The 19,185-nt window shown below is 39.3% G+C and overlaps 2 protein-coding genes across 6 annotated transcripts; one reads left to right on the forward strand and one right to left on the reverse strand.

The window, feature by feature from the left end:
- Positions 1 to 238: 238 nt before the first annotated feature.
- Positions 239 to 7,634, forward strand: LOC116262341 (probable inactive receptor kinase At5g58300). Of its 3 annotated transcripts, XM_031641620.2 has the most exons (4): positions 239 to 445; positions 2,696 to 2,796; positions 5,027 to 6,358; positions 6,661 to 7,634. In XM_031641620.2, the coding sequence occupies exons 3-4, from the start codon at positions 5,095 to 5,097 to the stop codon at positions 7,287 to 7,289; spliced, it is 1,893 nt and encodes a 630-aa protein (XP_031497480.1). In that variant the 5' UTR covers positions 239 to 445; positions 2,696 to 2,796; positions 5,027 to 5,094; the 3' UTR covers positions 7,290 to 7,634. The 3 variants fall into 3 exon arrangements, with proteins under 3 accessions (XP_031497480.1, XP_031497479.1, XP_031497481.1); XM_031641619.2 differs by lacking the exon at positions 2,696 to 2,796 and having other exon boundaries at positions 240 to 445; XM_031641621.2 differs by lacking the exons at positions 239 to 445; positions 2,696 to 2,796 and adding an exon at positions 4,152 to 4,818.
- Positions 7,635 to 8,682: 1,048 nt separating this feature from the next.
- Positions 8,683 to 18,586, reverse strand: LOC116262793 (uncharacterized). 3 transcript variants are annotated; one of them, XM_050080211.1, is made up of 10 exons: positions 18,274 to 18,586; positions 16,429 to 16,775; positions 13,798 to 13,860; positions 13,656 to 13,718; positions 13,401 to 13,463; positions 12,444 to 12,503; positions 11,179 to 11,304; positions 10,461 to 10,556; positions 9,486 to 9,588; positions 8,683 to 9,338 (listed from the first exon to the last, which is right to left on the reverse strand). In XM_050080211.1, exons 2-10 carry the CDS (start codon positions 16,669 to 16,671, stop codon positions 8,971 to 8,973), a joined length of 1,185 nt encoding a protein of 394 aa, XP_049936168.1. In that variant the 5' UTR covers positions 16,672 to 16,775; positions 18,274 to 18,586; the 3' UTR covers positions 8,683 to 8,970. The 3 variants fall into 3 exon arrangements, with proteins under 3 accessions (XP_049936168.1, XP_031498155.1, XP_049936167.1); XM_031642295.2 differs by having other exon boundaries at positions 8,683 to 9,588; XM_050080210.1 differs by having other exon boundaries at positions 8,683 to 9,588; positions 16,429 to 16,779.
- Between the last annotated feature and the right edge of the window lie 599 nt (positions 18,587 to 19,185).

Below are 19,185 nucleotides of genomic sequence, written 5' to 3' on the forward strand. Positions count from 1 at the left end.
AGATTCAGTTGTTAAATCACAAAACGAATCTGAAGTAACCAGATCGGAAACACTGACAACGATCCGGACATTCGGGTCCTGGATTTCTTCCTTTGGGCCGACGAAACGGGTGATACGGTTCGGAGACTAACTCCCCGAGTCCATAGTAGCCGTCCGTTTCGTTGATGAACCGGGTAAGTTTTGGCAAGAGCACCTAACCACCCTTCACTCGGAGCATGGAAACGAAAGCAGAAAAGGCACGAACATAAATTTACAGAGAAGTAAGAAACCTTCGCCCCTCACTCCACACTCTGTTCTGCTCTCTCTCTCTCTCGCGCGCTACCCTTTCTACATTGAATGTCGGTCGCCGTTTCCGTAATGTAATGGAAGATCTTGACCTTCCAGATTCAGCTTTTCGATCTTCCCGCCGCGGTGATCAGCAAATTTCAGCAGATTTCGTGCTCAGGTACGTGAAATTTAGCTCTGATGTGTTCATTGGTCTTCTTATGTAGATTTCTCTGAATTTTCTGGTGATGTGTTTCTTCTTGCTTAGAAGTTTTTGTCCCACTGGCCAGCTTAACTGCGAGTTATCGGGGTCTGGGGCTAGATTATAGGGCTAAACGCGGTGAATCTCTTTCTACATTTCGTTCTTGGCCGGGAAGTATCTGGATCTGGTGTCTTGCCTCCGTCGAATTGAATCTCTTGAATGATTTTAGGCATTTGTTTGGGTTTCTCGTGTGTCGAGCTAAATCAGCTCCGGATTTTCGTTGTTCAATTTCAGGGCTTGACTTGACTGCCCTGCTTCTGCTCGGTGTCTCGGCGAAAATCCTGGCCATTTGCACCCTTTTTGAGGATTTATTATGTAGAATTTCTCAAAACTTTTGACTTCAGTCTCTCAGAATCTCAGATTCTTTCTCTATCTTATTCTCCACGTTCATTTCTCGACTTCGGAGGCCCTTACTGGGCTTCAAGAAGTGCTATTCGAAGAAATTTCCACTTTAACTGATAGACTGAGAAATCTTGTGCATCTTCATTCCTGAAATGTGAATCGAACTGCTTCCCAAAGGGAAACGGTTTCATTGTTGTGTGAATGACTGAAGGATTTGTTGAACCTAATTGTCTCTCTCATCCTTGAGAAAATAAGGCGTTTTGTCACTCTTGTAGTCCTGTGGGAATTTTCTGATCATGTTGGGATTTTCAGTTCAATGTTCATAGCTCTTTAACTAGGCCTGCATTTTGCTGCCAATTGACTCCTAATCTCCTGAACGATTCTTCTTCTTCTTCGAACTTATTAATGATTTTCTTCGTCTCCAGAATTCCGCAGACTCCGTTTTAACTTCGGTTGTATTACCCAGATTTAGCGTTCAATGAAGAGGCGCTGTCGCAAGTAGTGACTTAATAATCGGGGCCACTTTCCCTAGCTCTCTCTTTCCTTTCCCCTCATCCTGTTTACCTCTTCGAGCTTTGACTTGGGTGTATTCGTACCGGACTATCCTTTCCTTTTTCCCCGTACTGTCGTTTTTCTCTCTTTTTTTATGGTTTTACTTTATTTTCCAGATTTCTACTTTCTACCGCGTTTGCCGGCATAAGTGACAAAAAAAATGTACTACTAGATGGTCACCCAACCCAATTGCGTGAGTCAAGTGTGTAATGCCCTTCATAGTTGCCCGTGAGATGTGCCCTTTTTATGCGGGGTTCCTCGTTTAAGGGCCGCTCACATGGGAGCATGGGTGTCATTGCCAGACTCCGGCAAATTGCTTCAATGCTTCTTGTCATGGACTGGCCTGTAGCTGTGGGCCTTTTGGTCGTAATTATGCAGTGAAAAAAGAAAACGTGGAGGTGCCTGTTCTGTTTTGCTGTTCTTCTTTAGTTCTTGTGCCTTTTCTTGCTGGCCTTTGTCCTTCTCCCCTCGATGGTGGGCTTTCAGAATGAGTTTGTTCTCACCTACCAACATAACCTTTATGTGTGTGGATTTCTGCACAGCACCGCTCGTTCTCGTATTTCTCCCCCGATGAACGACGCAGCTACTGCTTCTACCATGTCATGATCTAGATGGCCTTCGAAAAAGTGGCTTTGTTTCTTTGTATGTCCTCCCTTTGGCATTTGGGTTTAGAAGTGGTAACGAAAATTCACTTTTCCGGTCGTTAAGTTCTCCTAAAATTGACCCTAGACTGATCACAGATGGACAATTGGAGACAACAGCTACACATGACAAACAAAAGAAATACTTTCTAGCAAACTTGATTCTAAGAGAATTTATAATAGAATTACAAATTTCTTTTTTTTTTCTTAAAAGATGTGTATAGAATGACGTTTCAGCATCGATCTGTTGTCGATGCTTGGTACCAAACAATAGTTTATTGTAAGGCGATTGATTTGAGAGAAGGCCATCAAGAAACGACTTGGATAATTTATCTGGGTCGAAACATATTGGGGTTAAGTTATCTGTAAGACGAATTCTTATTGTGTTAGAATGAGACAAAGTTAAAATTCCACCAAAGTGAACATTGTCACCTTCAGGAATCGGACAATTATCTTCACCGTGTAGTCGTGCTGGGGGGAGATGATATCTTGGATACGACGTCTTCAAGTGAAAATTTCATTTACCCTCTGAAGAGGGTGTAATTTTAGCCGGGCACGCATTATCCCAGCTGTGACGCCTTCTTTGAGCCCATCGTGTGTGTCGTCGCCGTTGATTGCGCCTTTTGCGAAACAGATTTGCAGCTTTTCATTGATGGCGATCTCTGAACTTGAAGCATGAATTTCGGTCGGGATGCAGAGCTGCAGAAGGGGTACTGCACCGATAACAAAAAACAGGTAAGTCTGCTTCTTTTTCAAGTAACCGGAGCAGTGAATCGGTCACCCTTGAGGTATCTAAAACTCTCGCTTCTTGGGCTATTTCTTTTTACTCTGCCGCGTAGTCATTTATTCGTGGCCCTTTAAATGCACAGCCAATTTATCCACGCCGGTTTCTGAGTATTTGACCTGAGAACATGCACCTTCTTAAAGAAATTACTCGAGCGACTGCCTCGTACCATTTTCACCTTCCCAAGGTACTCTACTACTTTTAAGCAAGGGAGTTGCGATAATGACATATAATAATTCAAATGATAGAAATCCCTTTATCTTGAAAGTTTCTCTGGTTTATGTGCAAAAATCTATTCCTACAGTCACCGAGTGATTTCCTGTTCAGTGGGTAGGTTTAACTTTGTCGTATCAGAAGCTACATTAAACTACCTAGAAAAAAAAAAAAAAACCACTCATAACCTTTAAAATATGAGGATGTTGAGCCCCAACAACAGTTTGCTGTTTTTCTTTTTTTTTTCTTGTAAATTGTGGTCGGATACTCCAAAACCGTCTTCCGATCCAAAACAAAAGGCAAATGAACAAATGATCTTTCACTAGCTCATGCCTACATCAAACTACCCATAATTTTCTGTAATTTCCTGCTTCCATTTCTGGGTCGGAAGCCGCCCTTTAACGTGAAGGATGGTAAATAAAAGAAATCACTACCTTCAAAACCGGGATCGTCCTTAAATTATTGTAGGGGTACCTTTGTCCTTTCTCTTTGTCTTGTCAATGTACCAAATTCCATCATTTCACTGTTCCATTCCGAGTGTTGATACTGGTGGAGATATTCCCTTTCCTCTTCGCCTGCACTGTCTGGTTCTCTATTTTATGGATCACAACTGAATCTCAAGAGCATTTTAGATGCCTTCCGAACATCAGGATGATTCTTTCCGAATACGACTTCAAAATGAACTCGACAATGAACAAATGTGCAGGATTTTTTTCCTAGTTCTGCCAATCACATATTTGTTGAGCGACGTTCGTTTTATATTTTATAATTTTATGGTTCTATTCTCTATCCTATATCACTCCCTCCTCTTTCGACGCTTGTGGGATTTATCGCAGAAGTCCAAAACCACGCCCATCCTTTCTTTTGTCCACTATCGGTTCTCCGCTTTTTAAATAACACGTTCTAGTGCTTTTACTGAGAGACGACAAGAACTTGATGATTGTCAGTGAGACTTGACTGTAGCCCCATAACTGGGTGTAAAACGCCGCGTGCCTGTTGGTGGTAGTAGTGTCAGAGGTAAATGGCATTTGGAAGCATGGCACTTTTTCTCGAGTGTCGCTTTATAAAATGTCGCCGATATTTAGGAATCCATCTTGTTTTGTTTGAGCAATGTGCTTCATCGCTTTCATTCAGATGCGATCTTGACAGGTTCACGCTCGTAGGCTTAGTAGACAAAATGAGTATCCTAAACCAACTAGTGGCTAATGGACAATGTCCCTTTCTTTTTCTGAAGTGAAATGCAGGCACGGTCTGAGCATGATTTCCTTGCCGTGACTTTCCATGTAGTTCAAACTTACCCATGATATATTTCAAACAAAGTTTGCGACCATTTGTAGACAAGTTGCTCTTAATAATCCAATTTGTGTGAAGATATTGCAAATGACAAGGCAACTGATACACGCAAGTGTATCTTTGTCATGGCACTTCTAGGCTTGTCCAGTTATTCTTGTTACCATGTCATTGTTATTTCTCAAACGGATGGAATCTTTCGAAAATTTGTGATTCAACCTGCAAGGTTTCAAGCATTTGCCGCCAAAGTTACAGGAAGGCCAGTCTGCTTTTTGGGTCTCGAGAAACTAAACCAAAATCGCTTAAAAATACCCATCAAGTTGTTGAAAGGGACCGAGGTATGGAGATGACAGCATCACGCACTTCTATAATTTTTTCGTTGAGGTGTTAGTCCAAATCCGCTTCATATTGTATGCAACCTAATTATTTGGGAGGGAGGAAAGAAATAGAGAAGGTGCCGTGAAGATGAGGTGGTTTGCTTGATTTCATTTGATATTCGTAATTCATCTGTTTGATTTTGGTTGTTCTCTGTCACCAATTCAGTATGTTGCCGGACACGGTTCTTTGCAGAAATTAGTAGAATTGGTAGAGCCTAATCAACTATACAAGTACCTTCCTTTCCGTAAGCAGGTTGGTCTAAAAACTGATTCTTCTTTACATGTTCTTCCTGTGACACAGTGGCAGAACAAGCAAAAGGAGCCGGTGCTTCTTCCTATTTTGAAGGGCGAATAACAAGAACAGCGCAGATGAAAGGCCTCTCTTTTGGTTCATTTCCTTCACTCGTCTTCCTATCTTTTCTTCTGCTTTCACCTGTGATTGCCGATTTAGCTTCCGACCAGCAAGCGCTTCTCGCCTTCTCCTCTGCGGTCCGCCATGGCCGCAAACTAAACTGGAATCAATCAACTCCAATCTGTACCTCTTGGTTAGGTGTAACTTGTGCACCTGACCGCTCCTATGTACTCAACCTCCGCCTCCCCGGCATCGGCCTCAAAGGAACGGTCCCCCCTTCTACGCTTGGGAATCTTACTGGCCTGCGTGTACTTAGCATGCGTTCGAATAGGCTTTCTGGAACGCTCCCTGCTGATCTAGTTTCTCTTCCTTCTCTCCAGTATCTGTACCTCCAAAAAAACAATTTCTCCGGTGATATTCCGGTCTCACTTTCGTCGAACCTAATTTTTCTTGATTTATCGTTCAACTCCTTCAGTGGGAGCATTCCTTCCTCACTGAACAATCTGACCAAGCTCACCTCGCTTTACCTTCAGAGCAATTCTCTTACTGGCCCTATTCCTGATCTCATCATCTCAACACTTAGGCACCTCAATCTCAGTGACAACAATCTCAGTGGTACAATTCCAGCATCGCTCCAAGGGTTCGGTAGTTCCTCCTTCTCAGGAAACTCATTGCTCTGCGGTTCCCCTCTTGCTCAGTGTGTTCCAAATCTCCCCTCACCTTCACCTTTCACTTCCCCTTCAACAACCGAGACTCCAAACAGAAAGCTCAGCACGGGAGCTATACTTGCCATTGTCATCGGTGGAACTTCGTTGGTTTTTCTGTTGGCAGCAATTCTAATCATATGCTGCCTCAAGAGGAGGACTGAGGGTTCTCGCGATGTTGCGTTGGCCAAGGGCAAGAAGAGCGGGGCAGACAAGCCAAAAGATGAATTTGCGACTGCAGCTCAAGAAGCGGAGAAGAATAAACTGGTGTTTTTCGAGGGTTGTTCTTATAATTTTGACCTCGAAGATCTGTTGAGAGCTTCGGCAGAAGTGTTGGGCAAGGGGAGCTATGGGACTGCTTATAAGGCAGTCTTGGAAGAAGGAACAACTGTGGTGGTGAAGCGATTGAAGGAGGTGGTGGTTGGCAAGAGGGAATTCGAGCAGCAGATGGAGATCGTAGGGAGAGTCGTCTCCCACCCGAATGTGGTGCCGTTGCGTGCATATTACTATTCCAAGGATGAGAAACTCCTGGTCTACGACTACATCCCAGCTGGAAGCCTATCTTCACATCTCCATGGTAACTGGTTTTGTTTCTCCCGCTAAATTTTTGCATAATTTTGATAAAATTCTTTGCATTCATTTTCTACACATTCATTTCTTGGCACGCATGGTCTGCTAATTAATACTTATCCGTTATATGCCCGCAATATCTCTGTGGTAATTCGAGGGCATGATCTCAGCCGAATTCAAATCTTATTGGAAGGATCGTGTCTGTTTATGGAAATGGCTTCCTTTGTCGATCTTAAATTGACAAATCTGTCTGATGATGTTCTTACTACTATCAAAATTTCTTATCCACAAATCACTTGTAATCTCCAGGGAACAAAGGTGTTGGACGGGCGCCCTTAGACTGGGAGGCCAGAGTAAAGATCTCACTTGCAACTGCTCGTGGAATCATGCACATTCATTCCGAAGGTGGGGAAAGATTTGCTCATGGAAACATAAAGTCGTCAAATATCTTGCTCACTGAGGACTTCAATGCATGTGTTTCCGATGCTGGTCTGGCTCCACTTATGAATGCACCTATGACTCCTGCCCGGACTGCTGGATATCGTGCACCAGAGCTGCTTGAGACGCGGAAATTTACTCAAAAAACTGACGTTTATGCCTTTGGTGTCCTCCTGTTGGAAATGCTTACCGGTAAGTCGCCGATCCAGTCCCCTGGCAACGATGAAATTGTGGATCTCCCTAGGTGGGTTCAGTCAGTCGTGCGGGAAGAGTGGACTGCTGAAGTGTTCGATGTGGAGCTTATGAGGTACCAGAACATTGAAGAGGAGATGGTGCAGATGTTGCAGATAGCCATGGCATGTGTTGGGAAAACTCCTGACCTCCGGCCTCAGATGGCAGATGTTGTAAAGATGATTGAGGAGGTCCGGCAACCGGAATCTGCAAACAGACCGTCTTCTGAGGATATCAAGTCCAAGGATTCCAATTCACAGACACCGTGACTTCGTAATTCTTTTGATGATCTCTGTGATTCATGGTGCTTCCGGATGATGGCTTTATGTGTTAACCACGCTTTGCTTAGAAAATCTGCCTTCAAAAGCTTTGTGTGAATCTGCGACTTTGTGAAATCGTCGATCAACGTTTGGTTTGAGTTTCTGAGTTTTGGTTCAATTCAACACGGCCGGAAAGTGCAGCCTGTAATCCGACTTAAATTTGCTTTTTTTTTTTTCTTTTTTTTAATCCTTCATTTGGATTGTGCGATTTCTCTGTTTAATGTATGGATGTCGCCTATTTACAACATGCATGTTCAGGTGAATGTGAAGGGTATCAAGTTCAAATTCTTATCACTCTCTTCTTAGCTTTCTCTTGATGTTATTGAGAAGCTTGCTGTTCAAAGCTTACTCTTAATTAAAAAATAGTGATTGCTCTTTGCACGGGCACCATTATGGCATTATCTGCTACTAGACCGTGATGGGCTTCCAACTGTAATAAATCGAAAAAACCACAAAAAATGATGGTGAATCTTCATAAAGTCTGGGCCACTGACAAACGCAAACAGATCGTACACGGGGAAAGATCTAAGTGTTTCCGCGTTTGACATAACGTACCTGATTAATTTGATTTAGATTTGGACTTAAAAAGATAACCTGAAATAAAATCAAGCTTTTTTATTTATTTTGAATATTATATCCAAATGTAATTTTATTTGGATGTAGTTTGTTGGATTCAGATGCAAAACTTTTTCTTCGTAAACGAACTGAAGTTAGGCAGACCACCAACAGATACATGCCACGCAAGCACACACACACACACACAAAGAGACTTTGATTCAACATTACAAAAAACAGCAACCAAAAAGATGTTGGAAGATACTGTCAGGAGAGCAACAGCATGTTGGAAGATGCTGTCAGGAGAGTAAATGGAAAAAAACCGGCTATTATCAAACAGATCTATCAGAACAAAAGAAAACCACAGTGGACAACTTTCCATTCAATGGACGAAGTACTAACATCCACGGCTACCACTTTGGTCTCTGTAGGTGTTGTTGCCGAATCCAATTGACCGCGAACAATTGCTTTTCCATGGCATTCGAGCCTCCAGTATTCCAAGAGCCCTATTGATCAAGGATAACTTTTTGCTTCCTAATCCTCGTAGACATCCGGGTGGGAGTGGAAGAAGTGACCCCCGCTGGCCTTATGGAAGAACGATTGACAGGCGTAAAGAGCTGAGCAAAACCTCAGCAAGAAAAATTTGTCTGGTTGACTAAGGCTTTGGACAGGGTGATGTTCAAAGAGTGTAAAACGCCCGGCAGAGGTCGACCAAGTGCTATATATATAGATATATATATATATATATATATATAGAGAGAGAGAGAGAGAGAGAGAAGAGAGAGAATAACCCTTCTCAAATCTGTTGATTTATATTTGGCATCCACAACATAGTTAAAATATCTATTGCATAACTTCTTGCCTCCTTTATATGGCTGTATGCAAATATAGGACTTTCGTTCCATATCCATTGGTCGTAGTGAAAATCCAACGATACAAGCCATGAATTTTTAAAACCCAGAAAGGTGAAAACTATAATCTATTTGGTAAAAATTCAACTTATTGAAAAAGAAAACACCGACGTTTCCCTCCCCTAAAAAAATAGATTAACCAAAAGCCATACAACAAACCGCAATCATCCGGAATTTTTAGGTTTCACCAGATCAGCACCACTTACGTATCTGGCCACAAAACCCAGAAACCGGAATGGTGCTCCAATCAGGGGTGCATCAGACAGTGGGACCTCCCCCTCTTCAACAACCAACTCTGTACTCGGTTTTTCTTCACTTGCTTTGCTTTCAGCTTCTGCTTCCTCGACTATCTCTATGTTGTCATAAGTGACGGGGACTTCATCGAACTGAATCCGGGAACTGATACCTTCGCTAGGAATAACATTATTCTCACTCCCTTGCTCTACATGGTTAGGCAGATGGCTGTTCATGGGACGTGGACTGCCAGCCTTTTCACTGGATTGTGGTGGGTGCATGTGGGTGGGAATTGTAGCTGGGAATGAAGCAATTTGAACTGGATAAGTATCAATATGGATGGGAGCAGAACCCCTGAAGGTAGGAGTCATGGAAGCGCTTGCATCAAAAGATGTAACAGTGGGAACTTCAATCTGTTGTGATGATTTCAGAGCACTTGTCTCACCAGGTAGTTGTGTGGGAATCACTGAGCTGGTGGGAAATTCAGCTATATTCACTGCCATTGATGCGCTTTTAAGTTGATCAATCCGTATATGCAGTTCATTGACCTGCAACTTAATTTATAAGTTAGTTGCACAACGTCATCCATGTACCAAGCATGCTTGCTTGGATGCATTTGCATAATCAGAAACAGCTTTTTCCACATCCAGTACATGAAGTAGTTAAACTACTGGCTGCAGTTTAAGATTCATCCAACTTTGCATTTTTCCAAATCATTTTGCATGTCAAACACGCCTATTAAAATATTCAAGCCTGTCAATAGTTTAACACTTCAGATAAAGCCCAACGCAATTAATTTTATGTTCACCCTCTGGAGCATATGACTGCAAGCAAGATAAAGTTTAAGCATGCAAGTATGAGAATAACTGCAATAACAAAATACAGCTATCATCCTAATACCAATATCGTTCCATTTATAAGAACACGATCAGCATTATGAATTTACCATGGTACCAGCACAGTCGTTATCAAGAATTTATCATGGTACCAGCACAGTCGTTAACAAAAAAAGGAAGGAACAAATATCAATGATAAGCATAACATTGGTAGGATTTTGTTGCGACATTTTCTATTCCTGAAATTATTCAGTTAGCGGCCATATTTTGAGCTTTACCATTTAGAGCATTTGAAGATGCTCTATTTGATGCTAACTAGACATAGCTATCAACATTCTCAAGGGTTGACTTTTTATTTATTAGCCATGAGAATGCAATGAGTCGAATTATAGGACAATGCCCTCTGAAGATGCATCCATCCCCATCGAAGCAATTTTGTAACTGTTTAGAAGCATGACATGCCACCAAACTTAATACTTGAGCTCTCATGTACTACATGTTATAAGGCTCTTTTTCAAAGTAAATTCATTGACCAACAAAAATTCTGAATCAAGAATACAAAATGTCATAGAGCTTTAACCTACCTCTCCCATAAGCTTTACATTTTGAGTCATCAGTTTCTCTACAAGTGCATTACTTCCTCCTCTATGAACACTCTGATCATCATCTTGAGGTAATATCTGTAGTTCAAAAATAAAATAGTTCGTTACAACTTACAGTGACAGGTGAAAGCATATCCCGAAACTGATTTGTAGACAACTTTTCATGTTTTCCAAACACCACCACCAGTTTGGATCCAACACAAATAGAGAATCATCAAGAAAGCTGCTAAATTAGAAAAGAAACCAACACAAGTGAAAAGAATAAATAGGCAACACAAATGAAAAAATAAACAGGTATCCGCAAGGAGGTAACATAAACAATTAATGACGTACAAAAAACCACTAACACTTTCTTGGAACAACTGAAATAATAAGCATCAAAATACGATCACAAAAACACAAGGGCTTTCCCATCACCATTAGAGAGAAGTAGTACTCAAGATCCTTTTTTATCGCTGAAAGAATAGCACCTAATTGGACTCCAGTAATAGTTAAGGCTGCCAAGTATGGCCCTAAAACAGAAAAAAAAAATAACTAGAAGAATCAACATATCATCTATCATGAGATTAGATATACCATCGTACCAAGTCAACTGACTGATACATAATAACTATGAACATTGTCCTCAAACCATCATGTGCAGGAGAACCATTCAACATCTAAGATTGTTAACCTCCACCAGTAACAAAGGAAGCTGTACCTGAGATTCAGCATGAAAGGTAAGTTTACTGAGCTGCTGTATATGCAATTCCAAGTCATTGATCCTAGAAACCAGTTCCAGACGCTCTTGTAGGAGCTGATCCTTGGTTGAATTCAACTCCTTCACCTGTCAGACTTTGTTATTTAATTTTCATATCAGGAACCTTGATAAAACCTTTGAAACCTACCATGACCTAATGATGCACAGAAAGGGAAGCAAGGATTTCATATGCCATAAAGCAAAAAGCACATAAAGCAGTGTTAACAAACCCAGGCCTAATCAAGAAGCATGCTAGAATTTTCTGGGGCAAGGCCAATATGCAAAAGCAGTTGTTGTTTTTTTAATTTATGCCACAAATGCAGAACAAAATGATTCAAATACTGTAGATAAACAAGTGTTATCATCTTCTATTCCAACTCAAGAAGTGGATCATCTTATACTGAATTAGGCAGAGTTTTTTTGTTTGTACAATTATTTTGGTAATCTATTGCTTCAATGAGCAGCTTGAAGCAAAAGAAGAACTAATGTCTGTAAAGAAGAATAATTTTAATCACAAATCCAGGACCTTTTAATATTGATCTTGTACTTTGAGGTCTACAGGATATCTTCATTTCCAGTAAGCTGTGAGATAAACAAACAACCTAATTCATGATTGCGATCTTTCACAAAATAGCCAATTATACATTCAGATATCGTTCATACGACAGGATTATTAGATTCGAGTTTGCAATGGATCCATACAACGTAAAAATCTTTCCTTCTCATCAGGTTTTGGAGTTATTCTTTATATTATCCATTGACCAATGAATAAGGTGGGTGAATACTCGAAAGTTTACTACAATCACTCACTCAGTCAATAATCAGAACCAATCAAAGCATCTCTAAAGTGGTATGCAGCTCTTATTTACTGATCAATTCACATGGATATGGATGATCTGATGTTTCCAGAATATAAAACTCTTTGCCAACCATGTTTTCAGAAAAGCGTTTGATGTAATGCTGGACAGAAAGGCATCTCGCTAATCTAAAGAAAACTTGCTCAATTTAGTTTGAAGATAAACAGTTCTTTCCTGTCAAAGCAGGAAACATTCAGGTAGATTGCTTAGTAATTGCTATATGAGCCACCACTGTAGCATCCGCATAAAGAAAAGTAGAAAACATAGAGCGCTATCTTAAATTAAACTCACAGTATGCTAATTCCTCAGCAGAAAGAATAATTATTAGAAGAAGAAAAATGCAATTGAAGAGGTCAAAAATACAGCTACCTCTGTCTGGAATATGGTATTAGCTTCGCTTAGTCTTGCAACCATTTCCTTAATTGATGACTGGAAAAGATACAAAAGTACTGTAAGAAATATCAAATATGAAATGACTGTAAGAAATATGAAATGACTACATATTCATTAAACAGATGCCCACAGTTTAGTTTCACTAATACATGGAGCAAACGACCTTCTAACTTCAATTAGGAAATCCCATGACCTAAGGAGAACAAAGAGAATAAACCTTTGACTATAAGCATTTACAGGCATAAACGATTATCGCAATCAAAAGTATTTATCAATAAATGATTACCACAATCAAGAGTACTGATCAATGTGCTGCACCATGTTCCATCCTACCAACTAGATGCAATAACTTCTAACCTCAACAGCAAACTTGACTGACAGATAAACTGATAACATAGACAAACTGCCTCACCACTTTTGCAGTGATCTTCACAATGGATGCACAAAAGAACAGACCTCGAGTCATAACATCAGTGCCTGTGTCACATACTAGCAAGCTTATAACCATTACCCAGTCCATGTTTCTCTATTTAAGAACTGCTGACAGTTGCATCCTTTCTTTATATACCTTTTTTTAAAAAAAAAAAAAGTGAAATGAATAGTATCAGTTTTGAGTGAGAAACTAAAAAAAAAAAGAAAAGAACATTTCCACGATAACAAATGTTCCCATTCCAAAAGAGTGTGAGGTCGTGGGATGCGTGTGCGAGTATAGAACACCACTGCCACACCCAAAAGTTTCAAGGATCCGCACTCTTTCTTGCCAATAAGAAATGATCATCCTAGTGAAGTAGATCAGACAAAGTGAAAATAATGAATACACCACCAATGATTATTATATACAGCATAGTAAATAGAGGCGACGTTCCACATTCCAAAGAATGAGGAAAACAAATGAAAATAATTTTTCTCCCTTTATGACATCAAAAGCGTTACCTCCTCCAAAGTCCAGGCTTTCTTCTCATCTTCTAATATTCCGATATGTTCTTCAAGGCAGGCCTGATAAATTAAAAGGAAGCTGTTTTCAGGAACATGAATATGGATCACTCTTTTCTATTTCATCTCATAAATTAAAAAGAAACATAAGCACAGGGATGAGTCTTCTTGAAGTTATGTGGTGTAAATTCAGAAAAAACTTATATGGATTCAATGAGTACTTATAAATGAACGGGGGTAGTGAGGTAATACTACCTCCTTCTCTAGCCAACACTTCTTTTCAGATTCAAGACGTGCAAGCTCAACCTCAAGCATGGCCTAGAAAAACAAAAAAAAGTTGTGAAAGAAATTCAGATAGAGATGGATAGCCTGCAAAAATCAACAAAGGGAATATTACCTTCTTCTCCAGCCAAGAATTTTTTTCTGATTCAAGACGTGCAAGTTCACCTTCAAGCATGGCCTGGAAAACAAATTCCTGAAAAAAATTAGATATAGACGGATAACATACAAATAAAGAAACAGCTGCCGTAATCTGCAACTTGAAAACAAGCTGGTTATACATTTACAAGGCATCAGTCATGAAATAGTGCAGAGAAAAATACACATGCGTAGCAGAAATGCCAAGTCTGAAAATATGATGCCTAATACATAATAACTGCCAGTATATCATGAATTCTTTCAAATTCTTGGTGCCCTTTAAATGCTGCAAATCTTCTTGACAGCTTTCGAACATGCATGTCTAAGATTTGACTAAAACCAACCAACCAAACTTACTGAATAATGTATGTCCAGCCAGATGCACATCATTAGGTACATAAACAGTGCAAAAGTAAAGTACATTGAACATTGACTTACCTTCTTGACATTTTACGGTAGATGGTCAGACTAAGGATATCACCTTTGAATTTGGAGTATTAGTTGATTTGCAATTTTGCATTTCACTATGATTATTTTCTTGATATACGAATCTTGTGAAAGAGCAAGAAATATCTTAGAATGATCTCTCTCTAAGTCACAGTGGTGCGTTAAGTATGCCCCTGTACGTGTACCAATGGTGGTAGGGGTTTGGTATGTTTGGATCGGTTCCAGGTTGAAACAAGCCACACTTTCTTACCATTTTAATTTACATCCAATGTCTCCCTCCTCCATCGATGCCTCTCACGGTTTCTTCTTCAGCCGCAATATAACTCAAAAGCAGATGGCTGGAAGTGAGAAGCTTCACCACCTGGTGGTGACTGGCAGACAGGCGACGGCAGTCTTCAGCATCACTAGCGGCATAAGTTTTTTTTTTTCATTTTACTATTTTTTTGGGTTTTTTGCATTGTTTCCCCCTTTTTTGTTTTTCATATGCTGTTTCTCCCTTTTTTTCATTCGATTCTGTTTTTCATATGTTGTTTTCCCTTTTGTTGTATTTCCTTTGTTACTACTAGTGTCATTTCTTCATGATTTACGTTTTGCACTGCTGTACTTTTCCTGCATCTTTCTTATTTATTCTTTACATGTATTTGATGATTTTGGGGTTCAATTTTTGCCCTTCCGTTGATAATGTTCCTGTTGAGCAGCTGCCTTCCATGGCTCTGCTGCATTCCTATTTAATCTGCCATTTCTTCAAAATCTACTAGTTTGCCCACTTGCTTAGGTTATAGACATATGGTTCGTAACTTGAAAGATATAAGTTGTATATCTTTAACTATAAATATTGCTCTGTTTTAAACTTTTCACCAAATAGTATGAATTTGGTTTGATTTTTATTCTTTTATGAAATTTTGTATATATATATATATACTAAATGATGACTATGGCTATCCAGAGTTCCATCTGAATCAAATTGATGGTTAAGAGAAAGACAAGGAGAAAAAGGTGTGAATTAATACTAAAGGACAAAAATGCCCCTCACTTTTTCCTCCTTGTTTTTCTCTTAACTGTCCATCATTTTGAATCAGACGGCCTGATTAGATGGTTGAGTAACTGTATATATATATATATATATATATATATATATATATATATATAACACTTTTGACTTTGTACCCATACCCACTTCTGTATACCCCTAACTATGTGACTTTGATCTCACTTAATTTCAAATATTAAGATGAAAGATGCATCATTCATGTCTTTCATTTCAAAATGAAAGGATAACCGTCCTTTAATAGATGCATCTTCATTATTACATTTAGCATGCCAAATCATTTTGATAATTCTAACTACCAAGGTGAAATACGCACAATTAATTCTTACATTAAGTACTTCAAAGTTCAAACCATTACTAGCCAACAATAAATAATCTACATATAATGTAAGAGTTACAAAACTCTTTCCTCAATTTTTCGTATAAAGTTGTTAACACAGTCATCTTTATTAATAATGTCAAAATCATTATCCACAATTCTCTTATAACATTAATAAATTATTTTTCATAAAATATATTTTAAGTGTGAAAACCATGTAACAAATTCAAATAATTGGGCAAGTCAACTCAAGCTCAAAGCAGTCATAGAGCCATCAGAGTTGAAACCCGTTAAAAACATGAATGAAGAAAGAGTCAACAAGTGAGCTCGACCCTCTAAGGTTTAATTTGTGCTTGCCCCTAGTTGAGGTCCTGTCAATATTGAGAGTACAATTCAAAGTCATAGAGTGTTGAGTTTGTGCTTGCCCCTAGTTGAGGTCCTCACAGTAATGACAGTCCAATTCGAACTCAGGGAATGGAATAAGAAAGATAAAAAAAACTGAGTGAATCATTATCAAAAGACAAAAACTACATGTGAAGCTAATAAAACTTTACATGCACTTCAAATTTCAAAGTGTATCTGCTAGCAAAATTAGTATCTGATAAGTATACTTACAATTTTCAATAGTTCACAGATCTAGGTTTCCTCATTTATTTAAAACAAAGGTGAAGGATAATAAAACTTTTACAGCAGAGAAGCACAAAAAATCACATAAATGTTTCTAAGTGTGGTTATAAGTAAAATCACTCTAATAGCATATTGGGTTGAATGAATGGAGTATAATATTGTATACTTACAAGTGTATGTTCCTGCATTTTTGTATCATGTTCATGCTGATCAGGCTTTGCATCTGATTCTGAGTGCCCTGAATTGTCTATCTCTCCACCATTTGAGATTTGTAGATGAACATTCTGCTCAGAAGCGGCTAGACAATTCTGCTCCAATTGTGCTGTTCCCCCAATGTGGGTAGTGTCTTCTGTGTTTTTAGCTTGCTTGTTTTTCTTTTTCTTGTTCTTCTTCTTCTTACTTTCATTCTCCATTGCTTCTAGAACAAACAGCGGAGATGTGCCTCTATATGATCTAAGCAATACTTACAAGACTGACGGCCCATTTTCTCCATCCATAGATCTACCTTTTTGTGCTACTGCCTCCATCAAAGTAGCAATATGTTAGAACCCAAACTTCAAAATGGAAAGGCTCTTAAATACTGAATAGTTAGTACATGTATATGTTGGATTCCAGAAATTTCCAACTATCCTATGTTTTACATCTATCCATAAAATTGTTAACGTGTCCCTGACAGCATCCCATCATGTTGCAATGAAGTTATAGGAAACACAAACATTGAAATCTCACATATATATGACAAACTCAATTTAGAAAATGAGTTTCAATTCAGCTGCAGACCTAGAATAGAAGTAGACCCAAACTTTAATTTTGATCTCTAGTTGTTGTTTCTTGTTTGGTTACTTGAGAGAGAAAAAACAGAAAACCTTTTAGACAAATCTTCGAAATATGTTAAGGAAGTTTTGCAACAAAATGCTGAGAAGTCACCCATAGGAAGCTGGCTGATGTTCAGTGCTAAAGAAATGAACGATAGGAACTCCAAACTGACAAACCACTTTTCCATGGGAGGTCTGGAGAAATTACAAGACATACTGCAACTGTAAATATCCATGACACAAGCTTCTGTTAGAGGAGTAAACTACAAGCCCCTTGCAAGCACATTCCATTTACTCACGTATCCTAAAAGTAATTTAACACAGTTCTTTGTCCATCTTTGCGTGATTGGAGAACAAACCGTGTAAATAACAACATTATCCTCTTTGTAAGTTTCGAAAAAGTGTGGACCAGAAAGATCAGCGACTTTTAAGTAGTAAAATTCAATATAAAATTAAAAAAAATGGAAAAAATACCTTTATCGGATTCATCGATCGCATGGTTCTTCTGATGATGAACGTTTTGTTTGCAATATTAGCTAAAAATCAAATGCCACCTCATCATTCTCGTACCCAAAAAAAAATATATGGAGTAGAGCTCACTATGGAGGTGCATTGTCGTATTCCTTTCTTGTTTGCTCCTTTTGTTTGATACTTCCACCGTCACTAATCTAACAAACTCCCAACGACTATATTCGTTACTTTCTCACGTAAAAAAGGTACTCCCCATTGTCCTCACTCGAATAACTTGCCCCGTGAATCAAAATTCCTAACACACCTAGCTTTTCTAGTTCCGCCAACAAATTCTTCCGTCCATGCGGGAAAATTAACCATTCAATCTGTCACAACCTCTAACCAACTCTTCCTACGCCCAAATCGGTGAAAGCAATTCTTGACAGCGTGAACGCTCTCAACTCAAACTGCGTACACCTAATAAACTAAAGCGGCAAAACAACCACACGAACCCACTGACATTTCATCTTACCCATCCAATTTTACTCGGTCGACATTAAATAAATAGCTAGAACGCACAAATGGCGACATAAATCAGCCAGAAGACCAACCAATAACAAATATATCAAGATCTGCAATGCAATTCCCGTATTTCACCCCATGGAAGTATCGATCTCGAGAGTACCCCAAACAATGGATACTACCGATGATGAAAAGTAAAACATAAGAGCATTCAAACTCGACGCCTACCTCGAGAGATCTGCAGACTCCGTCAGTTCCCTAGGGTTTCCGATCCCGAAAATTCCTTCTCTGTGCTGCGAAGCACGATCGCAGGGAATAATAGACGACACGAAAAAGAAGGCAAGACGTGGAAAATAAAAGTCACTCTGCAGAGTGCGGGAGGGGAAGAAGAACTGCCGCTACCATAACGGAAGCGCGGGGAGCGTTTTATATGAAAATCACGGCGCGCACGAAGTCGATATTTTTGCCCCAATATCATGAACTTGACGGCCTTTGTTCTGAAATCGTACGTTTCAGGCCGTCGGCCGTTGATGATAGGGATGCCGACGGATCCAAAACTAATTGGATCATATATCAACTAATCGGGTTCGGGTGCCTGTCAGAATCCGATGTCTATCGGGTTCATTCACAAGTTTGATATATAGACCGAAACTGGCACCCGACTGCCAGTGGATCGATTACTTGGATCTAGATCCGTAATGAACATCCAGTTATATGTAAACCATTACCATGGACATCTCCCATATTCAAGTTCATATCGGATGCATTTGACCACATGAACACTTGAAATATTAATTTATCTCAATCCTTTGATATATTCATAGAACATGATGTGTTGGTCTTTCTATTGCCAAAAGATATTTATCAGGTTGATCGATTTCAGGTATAACTTTTATATTATGTCAGTGTTGAAGTTAAGGCAAAACTATTTTAAGTGGTCACATATGAATTTTATCATTTGATTATGAATTCATGTGAAGTATATGATTTATAATAACAAATCTAAAAGATAGTTGGGTTCAATTGTTATGAGATCCCGAGAGGTTGTAGTGCATTGAGTGGTAAGGCAGTCCACCTTGTTCAAAAACTTGATCTCAACTTAAATCCTAGAGTGGTCGTTGTCATATTTTAATGTATTAT

This window comes from Nymphaea colorata, chromosome 10 (genome assembly GCF_008831285.2).
Source record: "Nymphaea colorata isolate Beijing-Zhang1983 chromosome 10, ASM883128v2, whole genome shotgun sequence".
Classification (NCBI taxonomy): domain Eukaryota; kingdom Viridiplantae; phylum Streptophyta; class Magnoliopsida; order Nymphaeales; family Nymphaeaceae; genus Nymphaea; species Nymphaea colorata.